The sequence below is a fragment of the Ctenocephalides felis genome, unplaced genomic scaffold, assembly GCF_003426905.1.
Source record: "Ctenocephalides felis isolate EL2017-DRISC unplaced genomic scaffold, ASM342690v1 CF-g0.4_SCAFFOLD_01170, whole genome shotgun sequence".
Classification (NCBI taxonomy): domain Eukaryota; kingdom Metazoa; phylum Arthropoda; class Insecta; order Siphonaptera; family Pulicidae; genus Ctenocephalides; species Ctenocephalides felis.
Genome location: NW_020537324.1, coordinates 59,793,120 through 59,810,078, shown reverse-complemented (window position 1 = coordinate 59,810,078; position 16,959 = coordinate 59,793,120). Strand labels below are relative to the sequence as shown.

The 16,959-nt window shown below is 30.9% G+C and overlaps 1 protein-coding gene and 4 non-coding genes across 6 annotated transcripts in view; 2 read left to right on the top strand and 3 right to left on the bottom strand.

Moving 5' to 3' along the window:
* The window catches only part of LOC113365715 (ubiquitin-conjugating enzyme E2Q-like protein 1), an 86,919-nt gene that overhangs the window by 23,794 nt on the left and 46,166 nt on the right, over window positions 1-16,959 (bottom strand). Inside the window, exon 2 of one of the 2 annotated variants that reach the window (XM_026607238.1) lies at window positions 10,046-10,487. In XM_026607238.1, coding sequence (XP_026463023.1) covers window positions 10,046-10,161 — 116 coding nt within the window. In that variant the 5' untranslated portion in view covers window positions 10,162-10,487. Of the gene's footprint in view, window positions 1-10,045; window positions 10,488-16,959 lie in introns of those variants that run through there. The other variant, XM_026607239.1, reaches the window with a different exon arrangement.
* Window positions 5,397-5,468, bottom strand: Trnad-guc. The gene has a single exon. It is a non-coding gene; the product is annotated as a tRNA-Asp (tRNA).
* Trnad-guc lies at window positions 6,195-6,266 on the bottom strand. Its single transcript has one exon. It is a non-coding gene; the product is annotated as a tRNA-Asp (tRNA).
* On the top strand, window positions 15,082-15,154 carry Trnak-uuu. The gene has a single exon. It is a non-coding gene; the product is annotated as a tRNA-Lys (tRNA).
* Trnak-uuu lies at window positions 16,623-16,695 on the top strand. Its single transcript has one exon. It is a non-coding gene; the product is annotated as a tRNA-Lys (tRNA).

The window sequence follows — 16,959 nt, the reverse complement described above, 5'->3', positions numbered from 1 at the left end:
TGGTAGCAACCTGAAGCACATGTAGACAATTGTATTGGTTTTCTTTTCCGCCAATCTTTAGAAGTTTTCAAAATTATGTCGAAAAATGTATGAAAAGACTTAAATTTAATGGGTTTGAAAACAGATGAACTGAATTATTAAATTTACCAAGTTCGTTATAAAAAATAAATTTGATAATTAAAATCATCATCAGTCAATCATTTGCTATCGTTATCAATAACCCCATATATACAAAAGTGATTCAGGTTACCAATACTCTTCTGAACTTCTGGTAAGTAAAAACATATGTTGTTATTAACAATAATGCATAACGAAAACACTTGCGAATGATTAAAAAGATGGTGAAAATTCATAAATTTAAATGGTAGTAATCTGATGCACATGTAGGCATGTGGATTGGTTTTCTTTTCCGACAACTTTTGAAGAAGTTTTCAAAATTATGTCGAAAAATATATAAAAATATTTGAATTTAATGGCATTGAAAGCAGATAATGAACTGTATTATTTAATTTAACTAGTTCGTTATAAAAAAATAAATGCTACTAATATATTTGCTAACTAAATCAATTTGCTATCGTTAACAAAATCTCCGTATAGACATCAGGTTACCAATTCTCATCCGGACTTCAGATAAGTCAATAACTAACAGATGTTGTTATTAACAATAATGCATAATGAAAACACTTGCGAATAATTAATAATATGGTAAAAATTCATAAATAATAAGATGACCATATGTCCCTTGTTTGGACGGGACAGTCCCAGAAAAATAAAATTAATATTCCCAAAGTTATAGCTGTTTTTGTTGACCCTGTTTCAAAAAACGGTCCTGGCGGTGACCATCATAACTCCTTAGAGATTCATCTAAAATGAATCAAATAAAAAAAATTGTTTTATAAATAGATAATCCTGGGCTTTTTGCAAAAATTAACAAAATGGCAGCATCAGAAATAAAATTCTAGATTTTTGGGTAAAAAATCAACAGTTAATTAGTCTTAAAAAATTGAAATTTTTGAAAAATTAAAAATCCTTTGATCAGGCCCGAGTTTATTATGTATTCTAAAAGCTGCATAAATTTCGTTAAAATTTACTAAGCGGTTTTTGAGTTACGGTGGTCACCGATTCAAAAAACATAGTTTTGAGAAAAACGCGTTTAAAGTTTCACATTGGATTTACGTATAGATATTTGAATTATTGAATTACTTAAACCGAGTCATCTATTTCTGGGCTATATAATAGTTTATCAGTTATTGTGCAACTTTCGAAAATTTCCATTTGCTGTTGCCTACGAAGCATTCTGGCCTCCCGAGTGTTCTGCTTGGCGCGCTGATCTGCCACTTTCATACGTGCAGCATCCAATTTTTCAGCATACCAATGGGAATTATACCCACAATTAGGCCCTAGGGTATCCATAATCAATAATAATGATTATGTCTATGTATTCAGCAATTTGAATGATAGTAAAACTAGTATTCACGGTTTTTAGGCATATTTTTTACACTAGTTGGTTGAAGCTTTTAATTTTTTCTGATTATGGATTCAATCTTGAACTACACATTTTGAAAGTAAATTATCATTGCTGAGATCGTCGTAAATCGGTTTAAACGCTTTTAAAATATCAGGAGGTGAGGGAGAATAATCTTGAGTATAAGTATCGAGCTCTCCACTTGCGTCAACGCGCTGGTAAGAGTCCAATAACTCAAATAGTTAATCCAAATATTAATCTAAAATATTCCAAATAGTAATCATCGGATCAACTTGAAATTTTCAGAAAACATTTTCAAGATATTACACTTAATGAAAATGCAAAAAAATAAAAATCTATTTTTCAAAAATTCCAAGTACCGTTAACCCCTAAAACATTATGGTCACCTTATAAATATAAATGGTAGCAATCTAAAGCACGAAGTAGACATTTGGTTTGGCTTGGTTTAGTTCATTCAGAACGCTAACAGAAACCAGCAGTCTCAGTAATGAAATCTTATTCGTAAAAGTCCCTACTTTAACAAACCAGTATATATCGTCGCAAGTGCGTCACAGCTATAACCCGTTCACTATCATCACTTAATCCCAAAGACGAGCAATCTATTTACAAGAGCAAATTAGATGTACCAATGAAATATTCTTCGCCTGACCTTTACAGTATGCGTTATTCTTCAACGCTATAAATCACAATGAAAATCTGCTTGTTTTCTAATAGATTTATTTTAAGATGGCTTGTTATTTTTTCATTCGTTGACTGAACGATTCCAAAATAGACTGAAATAAGGAGAAATGAAAAATGAGGTGACAACACATTGTGATATCAAATATTTATAGACGATATATAAATAAAACAGTTGAGTATAAGTGAATCTGTGTTAAACCTTTCGAGCATACACAGAGAGTAGAAGTGATTTGCTTTCTACAAAAATAAAACAATTAAATTTAGGTTTTAGTGAATTACGATCGATCAATAACACAGGTCCAGAAAATAAAAACAGTTGTGTGTGTTGAGTGTAGGACATATGTTTTCCGATGGACTTTTTTACGGTAAACGTGAATCTTATGTCAAAATTGGGGGCCAAACTGCAAAAAAAGAAAAAAATGACAAAGTCTTCCGTCTAGTAATTCTTCTGCATGATAATTCAAATCCTATAATTTTTATCGATTTCTGGCCCTTCTCCTTTTAAATGACCGGAACAGAATTTTGCCTTATTCAAATTTATTGAGTTCTTTTTTTGTAGAACCAAATAGCAATCTGAAAACATATTTTCATATAACTGCAAATATATTTGAAGATTACTCAGGGGCAATAGAGAGAAAAATTTTTTCAGATTGCTGCTGGATTAATGCAGACACAATAATGATGAAAAAGCATTGCAGTATTTCTTTTCCCAGGTCATTTAAAGGGAAACTAGTGGTGCATGGCATCGTGCTTTTTGGCAAATTGCTAATACATTCCGTATTTAAAGTTATTTATCAGTTATTTAAAAGTTATTTAAAAAAAACTGAAAGACTTTCAAAAAATTAGATTTTTGAGAAATTTTGAAATTTTTGAAAAATTTAGATTTTTTTATATTTTGATTTTTTATGTGTATTTTGTGTGAGCGTGGAGTCAAAATATCAAAGCGCGTAAGCGGCGCGTTGTCGTCTAACGCGTAAACGAAAATTTGTATCCGCACACACACACGGACATTCTACAATTTTTTCTAAGGTATGCCAAAATGTTCAGAAACCTCTGAAACGTAAAGATAATTTTTTTCATTTCCGATTTTATGCGATTACTATAAGTTACGGTAAGCAGGAAGTTAAATGGCAGGAAAACTACAGAGTTTATAAGATTTATTTGATTAGGCAGAAGAACTACTAATTTTGTCGTTCTTTTATTTTCCTCCATTTTTGCCGTTTGCCCCTAATTTTGTCTTTAGATTCTTCAGCGTTAAAAGTACATATGTCGCACATCCAATACAGACAACTTTTTTATTTTGTGAACCTGTGTAATTATATCAGGTCAAACCGCAATTATATCTGTTTGATACGAAATCGTGATTTTTTTCGTGACAACTGATAAATGAAATATGCTTTGTTTTACCTATACGGGTCCCTCATAATGAATAAATACAATCTTAATTACTTACATGCATTATGCATTATTTATTATCACTGATGAATAGTTTATAAACATGTACAATGAAACATTCCATAGAACAACAATATAGCAAAACAAATTTCTGGTTCGCTGAATTTTCATCAACGCTTGGCACGCTTCAGTATATAATATTTCAGTAGTAATGCCGAACATTAACGGTTTAGCATGATTGTGGGATATTAGTTTGCGAGATAATGCTATTTCCGCGCACATAATTTCCTTTTCCAATTAATAGATCAGCGATAAAGATTAGCAAAATGATAAGTGCATTAATAGCTCGCAAAAAGTTCGATATAATACATATACTGAACACCTAATATGCTAACCTAAGCACATTGAGACAATTTCTTCTCTTATGAGAAACTCAAATTATGGAAAATGTTTTGAATAATTATTGCGAATAAATTTCAAAGACTTTTGAAAACTTTTAAGTGAATATGCATATACACATGGAATATATAAGTGTGTGTCAGTTAATTTATTAATTATACATTTCACCACAGGATCAATTATTATTATATTTGAAGCGTAATGGGGAAAGGTTCCGATGAAAATTGAACCTAGGTTAGAGAAAAGTTTTGCGAACTAATTTGAACCTGAGTAGTTCTGTAAAATAACTTGTAGATTCCTTATGAATATCGACTAGATAAAACAATATGGAACAAGTAAAATGTCGTTTAATTCATTCGAATCGGATGCTCCGTTCTCTCAAAAACTTTTGTTATTTGCACTCTTTGCTATGTATCTCCAAAACGACTGGGTCTGTCTTTGCTAAAAACTAATCAGCACGTTCACACTCATCAATAGGAATCGAATGGTTAATTGAATCATTCAAATCGGTTGAGCGGTGCTATGAAAAACGTCGACGGAAATTGTATCCACACAAAATACATACTGCACACACATACATACATTAATTTTTTTTAGGAATACCAAAATATTTAAGAGGTCTAGAAACGTAAAGATATGCAAAAAAATTTTTAGATTTTTTGCGATTTCTATAACTTATCCTAAGGGATGTTAAAAACTCATTTTCATGGACGCAAAATATTGCCTAAACTTGGTTAAGTGACATTTAGCCTTAAGGCAAGTTGCATAAACTTCCCAACATTTTTAAATGGACAACTTTATTCAGCGGTTTCCAACCTGTAGGGCGCGCCGAATACTATTTTCAAAACATTTCTGGAACGACATTAAAAAATAGACAAAAAATAATTAGTTTTTTAGCATATTTTTACATAATATTCCATATTAATTTGTAGTCTGTTGATAATATCAGTTGAGTATTTACAAAATTAAATTAACAATTTTTTTATTAGAGCAGGGGAGCGTGGTGCAAAAAAAGTTGGAAACCACTGACTTAATCATATAATAATATATTGAGTGATGTATGAGTAATTTTATAAATACATATACGGTTTTATAATGCTAGAAACCATTGCAGTTTATTCAATTTTGTACAAATTTGTCCATTAAGTTATTTTCAGCAAATGGTTTAAATAATATACATTATTGAACAAAAAACGAACACATTTGTGCACTTATCGAATTTATCAAATGACGCTTTTTTTGGAATTTGTGCAGTCGTTTTTGAGGAAACGTCAAGGAAATTTGGGATAACGATTCAGAATGACTTGAAGAAAACATAAAATTAGTAAGTCGGATTTTCTGACGAAAACAAAAACTTCACTTTCGGGAAGTAAATCAACCTAGTAGATATAAAATGAACATTTTCTCCAGATTAGTGAAACTTAAAAAAAATATCCTCCCCGGCGGGGAATCGAACCCCGGTCTCCCGCGTGACAGGCGGGGATACTGACCACTATACTACCGAGGACATATTAAATGGCAACTTTGATAACTTTGGTTTTTAGTACCAAGAAAGAAGCATAACATAACGTCATAACAACACTATGTTACGGTCTATTTTACCGCAGAATCAGCCCCATAATAACACAAATTAGAAAAATGAAATATGTTATACTTGTTTCTACCAGAAAACTGTTGCTTTCAAAAGCTCGTGATTTTTATAAAAGAAAAGCTTATTCCTGGCAGTAAATCGAAATTTATGGACCGATTCTGCCGCATAACAGAAAAATGATATGTCAAGGCCATGTTACACTCCGACTTCCATACATTATGCTAATAAATCATACTGAATACTGTCGAATATGATGTGTTTGCTATGCATTCAGGCGTTTTACACATAAACTGCAACGTCACTCGTACGTTATGCAGTAGTATCAGAAACACACTGTTACCTAACATCGTTTTTTTGACATTTGTGCGCCTTCCAGGTTATGTTTTCTATCAGATAAGATTATGTTTTCTATCAGATAACTTGAGAAATTAGCCCGACTGCACACCAATCGCATGGCTTTTGTCAATATTAGTATGGAAGTTCTTCATAACATGACCTTGCCGTAACATTTTTCTGTTATGCGGCAGAATCAATCCGATAGTCAATTCTAAACATGCGCAGAAAATCTAATAAAATGTCATCGATAACCCAAAATTAATTAAATGTTCAGTTCTATATTGTGAAGGGAATACAAAAAAATTCCTCCCCGGCGGGGAATCGAACCCCGGTCTCCCGCGTGACAGGCGGGGATACTGACCACTATACTACCGAGGAATACGTCTAAAACCAACATTATTATACGAAACTTGAACGAGTCTGAGAATGTTACGAAAGAATTCTTATAATTTTCTTCACTAATTCAAATATTTCCATCTTTTATGATTTTTCCTGTAAATGTCAGGAGGTTCTACTTCAGAAGCCGGGTGATAATCGCATTTACGATAAACTCAGAGCACATCCTTTTACGTGTCTACAGAAGAGCTAAAGCAAAATATCGACCGATGGTGTTACGTAAAGATTGCTTGTTGGTACAAAAATAACACTCCAGATTATTTTGTAATGAAGGTTTTATTAACCTACTTACAGGTAATACGATGAACTAGAAATTGAAAATACGCGACTGTACATATTGTATGGCACTAATCTAATTACGTCTCACAATGGTTCATTTTAATAACATTTGATCACATCAACAGTAATATTTTATGAATGTAGCGTAATAATAAAAATATATAAATATATTTTTTAATTCTAGCCAAACCAATATCAACATTTTGCAAAGGCCACAGAGTGAAATTATTAAAAAAAATACTAAGGGCGCCCAAGTATGTCCCAAATTGGCTGATCCACCAGGACTCCAATATGTACACAGTAGCAGAAGAAATTAGATAACATGCATCTAAGTACAACACCAGACAAGAAGATCATCCGAACCTAAAAGATAAAGACTTTTCACATGAAATATACCCAAAAGACTTTAAAGAATTAACTCTCTAGGTTTAGAAAATAACATCTAACACAGAATTTATTATTACTGTTCTATAATTTTATATCATCCATTTTCAAAGCTAAAATGACTACCACTGGGCAACATTTTAAAATCTTATATTTACAAATTTGTCACCAAAGTTACTGAATGCCTTACCAGACAGTTTGTAATTATATGAAAATAATAAAAAAATATTTTCCAAGTAATAATAGCTATCGGTTAAATTTTTATTATTGTCCACAAAAACAAATCCAATAATCAATAAAATCAAATAGTTCCAAATAACGAATTCGACTTTTTACTCTCAAAGTGTTACAGAATATACTATTAACATTTTGAGCTTTAGCAAGGACTTCAGGTATAAAATCCAAAATAAATTATGATGATACTTTCAATTTTAAAATTTATGTTTTTTTTGTATTTTTTGATTGCTGTTTAATTTAAAAAAAATGTTTGTATCAATCTAAGTCAGTGGCTTTCAAATTTTTGTTACCTGCGCACCCTGTTTTTTGACCTTTCATTTTTCTAATACAAATGCAAATAATATTTGGAAACAACTGCATGGCTCTCTTGTGAAAGTCTTACAGTTTGGAAACCACTTATACCACCACCACCATTATTTGTTTACTATGAATTTAAGTATATTGAAATAATGAACTATTATTAATTATTATTAATTTGTAGTGCTTATCAGGTGAAATTAATGTATACCTCCTTTATTAAAATATGTCGTGCAATTTTACTGGAGTATTTCTATTATTATTTATTCAATATTAAAATTTAAAAAAAAGATGTTTAACCCTTTCCACTCAGGTGGCGCCAAAATACGTACTAATTCTGCAAGTAGAGATTAGAAAAGGTTGATATATGTTCTTTTGGTAATCTATGAAAATGTTTTTTTAAATACGTAAAACGTTTTACATATTAAAAAAAAAAAACATTTTTATAGATTACCAAAAGGACATATATTGTACATTATCTAATGAAAAAACTTTTTCATCTTTCATAGACATTCGAATGCACTTCTTTAGTTTGGAGATTATGAATTACATATTGCAGAAATTGTGAAGGTACAAAACTTTGAAAATAAAACTAATGTGCAAGATAAAGAATACATATCACAAAGAAAACTAAAAGGGTCGAATGGTATTTTCCTAATAGCGTTTTCGAGTTCCTTACAAAATAAAAAAGATTATTACTAATGAAATAATTAAGCTTTATCTATGTAGGAAATTGCATATTATAGACGTTCGGAGAATCCTAATAAAACGTAGGATCTGAACACAACCCTATCATTAGGAAAACTTTGTCTATAAAATCTTGAAATTACACCATTCTCTGCAAGTACTCAAGCCATATCGACAGACAAATGCCATTTAGTATTACTAAAGTTTATATCGACTTTCATGATAATTACATAAAAGAAGAATAAATAAATCTATAATCATGCAAAATATATTTAGAATTGTGTCATAAATAGTGGTTAATAAAGACGTAATCTTGTTTATATAAGGCTCAGTTTTACGACAAAACATCGGCTAATAAAAGCAACACGAGAGCAACATGTCACTGCACTTTATAAAGTTAATTAAAGCGACGCACGTGGTGTAATAAAAAATGCTCATTAAAGAGATCATTTTTTGTTCGTGTAACTATTTGTGGGATATATTGTAGTTTGTTGCAGTTGAGAGATAACAAATAACAAGTGATAATCAAGATATTATGAGGCTATAATACAACAACTTCGATCAAAAACTTTCTTTGATGAATAAATAACACATGGTTCATGTGGTGGCTCTAAAACATTATAGTAGACGGTTCAATATCAATAGACAAAGACACAAATTGATGATTGTTTTAAATTGTTGGACCTTCTCGTACCAAAAATTTCATCAATACAAATAAAATGTTTTTTGAATTATTAAAATCGGACGCTTCGTTCTCTCAAAAACTGAATTACCATTTTTGGCTCTTTTTGCCCTGTATTTTCGAAACGGCTAGCCTTTGTCAAAAACTAATCAGCACGTCTTCTTATCAATAGGAATTGAATGTTTTTTGAATAATTGAGATCGGTTGAACCGTGTTCCCGAAATCGTCGACAAAAATTTGTATCCGCACACACATACATACACACACACATACATATTTTTTTTTCTAAGGTATGCCAAAATGTTCAGAATCCTCTAAAACGTAAAAATATACAAAAATTTTCATTTTTTTGCGATTACTATAACTTATCCTACGGGAAGTCAATTAGTTGAAATAAGTGCAGTAAAAAGAGAAATAAACTATAGCTTAAATATGAAATGGATAAAAAATAATCCAAGGTATTGCTAAACGAGAAAATAGGGAAATGATTACGTTTAGATAAAAGTTTGCATTAAATATTATTTACAACCAGTTTATTAGAAAAATGTGGTTTGATATCAAAACTATGATATTCAGAAGTATCGTAGAAATGGTACTGTTAAATTGGCAGTCACTAAATTTTCGTAATTAACACGTTAATCGCCATGTTAATCAAACATTTCTTGAATTGTTAAAGAAACAAAAGTTTTACATAATTACATATTTACATAAAAAATGGTGATTTTCAGAAATGTTGGCAAAAAATTATATTTGAACATTCTTTAATATGTTAACTAAATCATCTAACAAAGTTACCATAGCCCATGTGAAAATTTGGTCCTTTGATAGTCAAATTTCTGGTTTTGTAATGATAATTCGGAATAGACAAATACTGTTGCAACCTATTTTCTTTATATAAATTTTTAATCAATGACTACTAGCGTGCCAACAACTAAATATTTATGATTTGAATAGTATTTCTCAAAGACAAAATAAAAGATAAGAGTAACAATGTGTCTAATGTAGTTTATGAAGTCTACATAAATATACAGCGATTAATAGCTCTAAATGAATGATACCAAATTAGCACTATTATTTTACTGCATTGTACAATAATATCTTTTGATATATAAATAATATATATAGAAAAACGAATTTCTAATTAAATTATTGTACATTTTTCATTTCGAAAAGGGAAAAATTAAAATCGACATACCTTCTTCCTGGTGATCCGCTGGGTCCAGCCCCATCATTTTTATCTCCGATTTTCTCGCTAGACTTGAACAGTTTTCGGAAGGCGGCAGCCACTTTCTCTTTTGACCTAGACGTCATTTCTCCGGTATCCGATATCCCAATCACAGTATCACAAAAACTTTGCAAAGACCGAAACTTCTTATCTTTTACACTTTAGGAATATTTGCACTTGATTTAATTTTCTCTTCACCACGCGTCGAACGTCGGCGAAGGCGCCGTTTTCTTCATCACAGCAGCTTTACGACAACAATATATAAAAATATAATGTCCAAAGAGTTGTACAGCGAATAATAAAAATATTCTATAATTGTTCCAAGTGTGACATAGAGGTTTGTTGTGTCTTCTATGTAGAAAATTCGTTGACACCGTTTTGTTCTCGATCCGAGAATGATTTTGCTGATGTTCTGAAAACAAGAGAACGAGGACTGTTTTATATTCCATAATGAAAACAAAAATAATGCTCAGCAACGGAGACACAACTACATAGAAATTTGCATGCTTGCATGCAACTATCTCATGGCTTGTAGCAGTGGTGCGACCACGCCAAAGTTTTTGCAGAGAAAGAATTATTTTACTAACTAAAACTCTAAAATATTATTTAATGAGCATAAAATTGATATAAAGTACATTATACTAATTAATACTATTTGTGATAAATGAAAGCGAACTAGTGGTGTATGGTATCGTGCTTAAGGCAAATTGCTGGAACTAACCAGCGTTCAGAAAACTAAATTATTAAAAAAAACTTTGCAAGACTTTGAATAATTTAGATTTTTGAGAAATTTTGAAATTTTTGAAAAAAATTGACTTTTTTGAAAAAATTTTTTGTATTTTGTTTTTTCTTTTGAAAATTTTCAACATTTTTTGAAGCAATTGCGCTGCATAGCTGATTTGGAGACGCGTAGGATCAAAGCGCGTAAGCGCCGCGTAGCCGCCTAACATGTATACATTGATATGGAACCCATATAAATGTGCACAAAATTTGTACTTATTGTTAGTATTATAATCTTTTTAAAATATCTGATAATACGATGTACATATGTCTAATGTTCATTTTTGACCGCCAAATGGCATTATTTTTTACATTTTTATTGGATTTCCGGAGACGCTGGGCCTGCCATGACAAAAACCAGTTGTTCATTGCGCCAATACAAGTAAAATGCTTTTTACTTATTATTTAAATTATTTACTTATTATTTAAATCGGACGCTCCGTTATCCCAAAAACTGAAATACAATTTTTGCCACCCCGTATCTCCAAAACGGCTAGACCTGATTTTGCCAAAAACTAATCAGCACGTCTCCTTATCAATAGGAATCGAATGTTATTTGAATTATGCAAATCGGTTGATCCGTGTTCGCGAAATCGTCGAGGAAAATTTGTATCCGCACACACACACATACAACCATTTTTTCTAAGGTATTCCAAAATGTTCAAAAACCTTTGAAACGTAATTACTTACCAAACGGAAAGTTTAGTACGTACGGAAACGGAACTTTCTGATATATTAGGAGCCAATTCTCCGATAAAATAGACCGTTGTTATAACAACGCTATGTTACGGTCCATTTTTCATATAAATTGATACTAAAAACACTAAAAATGCTATGTATTTCCTGTGCGATCAAGCGTTTCACACATAAAACCTAACTTCACGTATGTGTTATCACGACACATCAGAAAGATGCGGTTTTGATAAAATCCATTTTAAGCGTTTGTGCGTTTTCTAGGTTAGGTTTTATATTCAAATTACCTGACTTCATAGCAAATACATACTGATAGTTTTTACTATCAATTTATATAAAAATTGGACCATAACAACACTATTATTAATAGAAATGTTACATTTCTATTTCATCGGAGAATTGGCCAAATAATTTCTTATTAAAGAATTCAAACTATGTATTAAATTTTTCATAAAATTATTTTATAATTTATGTCTATAACTACATACGTAATAAAACATATATTCATACACAGATTTTTTTTGAAACATCTGTTTTATATTCAATTTTTTTTTTGGTCGAGATGCAACAAAGTTCATTCCAAAAACATTTGGATGTTTTAGAAGTATAAATGATTTAAGTTATTTATTGATATTGCTATTTTATTGTTGTTCTATTTATTATACTATTGACTATTGTAAACTGAAATCAAAATATTTTTCTTTGAAACGTATATTTTAAATTAGATAATTTTTGGCCGAGAATCTCTACTCGAGATGCTGTAAACATCATTCCAAAAACAAATTTGTCTTGTTCAACAATAATAAACGATTTATTTAGGTTATTTACCAATACTGCTCTATTATTGTCGATTTATTTATTATATAGTTGACAATAGCCAACTGAACACAAAATATTTTTATTAGAAACGTATATTTTTTTTTAGAAAATTTTTGGTCAAGATGCAGTCAAGTTCTCTTTGAACTCTAGGTCACCTTTTTGACTAGTGTTCATATATGTTAATAATTAAAGTTAATGAAATTCAATGTTTCATTCATATATTTGAGAAAAAACAAAAAAATTCATTTAAAATGTTATACTAATTATTTTTACAAAGAAAATTTATAGTTAATCAAAGATAACTTATTGTAGCTAAATCTCATTTGATAGATTGCTATTGCTATTTTTAATATGTAGTGCAGCCTCTACATCCTCAAGAGATTTTAAGCTATTTAAAAATTATTAATTATTTAAGTTATTAGTTATTTTACATCGTGAGTCAATTATTATCATTTACGTTCTAAAATTTCACAATCTCCGAATATTTGCTATCAGTACATTGTGAGGTCAAAATTTCACATAAAAACAAATTCAATTACATAAAACTGTTTTGCAGGGTTGCATGAGATGATGATCTGCTTTTATATGTCCTGAAACTACACTTTTACGACCGGCACCTTGGAGAATATATAATTAGAAATAGTACTTCAGTCTGAACTATAAACTTTGTCGCAAAGGAAAATCCTGCGGAAAGAAGCAATTTAAATGCAATTCGCATAAAACAAACCCTTCAGGAATATTTCGATTATTAGAATTATCCTATAATTATAGCAATAAAAAAATAAAAAATTGATGATGTCGAATGAAATATAATAATATAAGATGCAAACTTATACTTTATACTTGTTTATCTATGGATACAAAAAGTACTTTTTAGATTGTCATTCATTGAAAATTACTTTTTAAATGAAATGTCAGGCTTCTAATATTTGGATCAATTTGATAGATACTTATTTATGTTTTGCATACAGAAATTATAAATTAATCTTATTTGTAATAATGAAATTATAGGTGATTTTAAATAATATATTTTTCAAATTAAATATTGTAAAATTATAGGAATAATTATATCACCTTTATATTGTAGTCTTCTGTATTATCTCTTTTTGCTTATTGATACACTAATAGAGATATAAGTAATTTCTGCTCTAACTAGTTGTAAGTAGCATTTTGCCATTAAGTAAGTTGCATGAACTTTCCGATACGTATATATATAATTATTTAAACGTATAAAACGTATAGATATTATTTGAATCAATGAGAATTGATATTTAGTTATTTAGATAAAATGCTGAACGGTTTATTTGAAAAATAAATAAATATTGGAATTGATACCTTTGAAAACATACTTATGATACTAATAATTGTATAAATTAAATAAATTTGTTTGACACATTTCATTTCACATAACTCATTTTAACGATTTCGGGTTTTAAAAATGTATTTTGGGTGTAGACGTCAACTGTAACCAGTAGCTACCAACAAAACACCACTGAACGTACAGATGCTTCGGCATAGATACTGATCAAAATCAGAAGTTTTAAAATAATTAAACTTTAGTTTTTTCGACAATTAATTACAAAGAAACGGCCTGCCCGATGTTTAAAAACTAATCTTCGCGATTCCCAACCAATATCGAACGGGTTTTGAATTGTTGTTGAAAGTCGATTCAACATTATGGCTTAAAACGTGGCAGAAAAACTTTACACTTTTCTGCCAGTATCAAAGAAACGGCTTGGCTGATTGTGGTGACAAAACAGACCTTATCGAGGTACATCGAATGGCTTTTAAATTTTTAAAATCGGTCCATCTGTTTCTGAAGAAATGTTGACAAAAGTTCAAATATAAGCATACATACATACACATAGTTTTTCCAAATTTGGTCTCATTCGATTCAGAATGACCTGAAACGTTGTGACATAATAACAGATAAATAAAAAAAAAATTGCAGATAATAAAATTTCAAAAATAATTATTCATTTTTCAATATTTATTCTATAAAAGCTAATTGTAATTCCGTAAATATGTAAATATACTTTTCGTACTATGTACTATACTCTTACATATGTAAATATACTACAGTGTTTCTCAATTTAGCAAAAAAAAGAAAAAACACTACAAGTGAAAAGACAATGAAGAAAAGTATACAAAGTGTTTTTTAATAACTTTTTGAATTATATTTGTACTTCTGAATCTGCATAAAATTAACCGCAAATTTACATATGGTTCACGAACAAAAACTTTCGAGAAAACTTTGTACAATAAACAAACGATAATGGCGACATTGGTAACCGCTATATGGCCGAGGCATGCAAAACCAGCAAAGCATGTATAAACAATATATTTACAATATCAGATTTGTGTGCGTGTTGAATTGTGATAAGGCGTTGGCGCAACGCATTGCAGAAGGACGATCGTTGCTAAAAGCCAATGACCAGTGGCTCGGTTATCAATAAAAAATAGTCTTATCTAATTGATAATCGATTTAAACTTTATCTGCCTTTGATATGCTAAAGTTGTCTTATCATTGCGAACAAACACATCAAGAACTGCTTAAATGGTTTGTCGATTGGTCAGTAAGTTAAAGGTAGGTAACACTTTTGGCTGATAAAGTGAACATAATGTTCAGTACAAGGCACAATATCACTTTTGGCTGATAAAGACCAACGAGTGTACCAAGGATGGCTGCTGGTCAACCGAATACACAACACAGAGCCCGGATAGCTCAGTCGGTAGAGCATTGGACTTTTAATCCAAGGGTCCAGGGTTCAAGTCCCTGTTCGGGCGGTACATTCTACCTGTTTTACTTTTATGGAAGAAATTAACAGAACAACTTTTTAAATGATTTGTGATTAGGCATAGACCTTATAATACATAGACTGCTAATCAAGCGCAAAAAAGCGTCAAACCATGAATAAAAGCGATTATGACTTCACTTGATGAACGAGCGTTGCCGAGAATCGTCGTATATTTTCGATTGCTACGTGAGCTCGTGCTCGAATACTCTCAGCTATAGACATTATTAGAAGAGTATTTGGCGTCCCATATGTCTGAGCGAAAATTGACGACGACAATCGCGAACACTCCCTATTGATCAAATGTCATATGTTATGTGACTAACAGGTAGATTCGATTTTATGATTTTAAGAGGTGGATTCGATTTTATGTACATTTATTTCACAAGGGACTTCTTATAAAATGTATCAGCCATCACATTTACCATTATATTATTTACTAGTGGGGTGCATGCATGGCATCGTGCCTTAAGGCAAATTGCTGGAACTGCCCGTATTGTAATTAAAAATCTTGGTACGGAACCCAAAAAAAATTACACAATATGTGTACACATTATAAAAATCTCCATAAAATATCTGATAATTTCAGATTTCAGGGGCATAAGTGCAATAAATATTTTTGACCGACAAAAGACATTTTTTTAACTTATTTTTATTGAGAGTCCATAACCGCTGGCCCTGCTTTGTAAAAAATGTGATAAGTTCTACATCTTATCAATACAAATAAAATGTTTTTTGAATGATTAAAATCGAATGCCCCGTTCTCTTAAAAACACTGTGTTACCGTTTTTGGCACTTTTTGCCCCGTATCTTTGGAACGGCTACACCTGCCTTTGCCAAAAACTAATCAGCAAATCTTATCAATACGAATCGAATGTTTTTTGAATTACTCAAATCGGTTGATCCATGTTCCCGAAATCGTCGACGAATATTTGTATCTGCACACACACATACATGAATTTTTTGTAAGGTATGCCAAAATGTTCAGAAACCTTTGAAACTTAAAGATATATAAAAATGTTCATTTTCGATTTTTTTGCGATTACTATAACTTGCCCTAAGGGAAGTTAAAAATATAACATATGACATTTAATCAATCGGGAGAGTCCGCGATTGTCGTCGGCAATGTTCGCTCAGATATGTGACATCACATACCCTTCTATGTTTGAGCACTTATTTTGCGCTCGACATGTCGATGTAATATAAGATCTAGGTTCTCAACGCATCAAGTAACTTTGGTAACTGTTATGACATTCAACCAAACGAGATTATTTGACGGTTCTCGGCAACGTTCGTTCACCCGGTGACGTCATAATCGCCTTTCATGTTTAAACAATTTTTAACAAGCGAAACATAAAAGGACTAGCAGTCCATGTATTAAAAGATCTATGTAATTAGCTTATGAAGACTGATCGAACATACCAAGGATGGCTGATGGTCATCCCGACGTCTACTACAGAGCCCGGATAGCTCAGTCGGTAGAGCATTGGACTTTTAATCCAAGGGTCCAGGGTTCAAGTCCCTGTTCGGGCGGTATTTTTTTTAAATTCATTATATATATAGAAGCATCTCAAAATCACAATGTATACAAACGTGGAATTACAAAACCGATAAAGATTACGTACGCGTACAGTACAGTTTTTTTTATTACAATAGAGTTTTCGTTAGTTTCTTCTATTTGCACGTAGAAGTAATAATGTAGAGAAATGAGTATTCTATTAGAAATAAAGTAGAAAGTTGCTAAAAGTTGCTAAAAGTTTGAAAAGCCAGTAAAACTTAAGCTGAGATTAAAGTTAT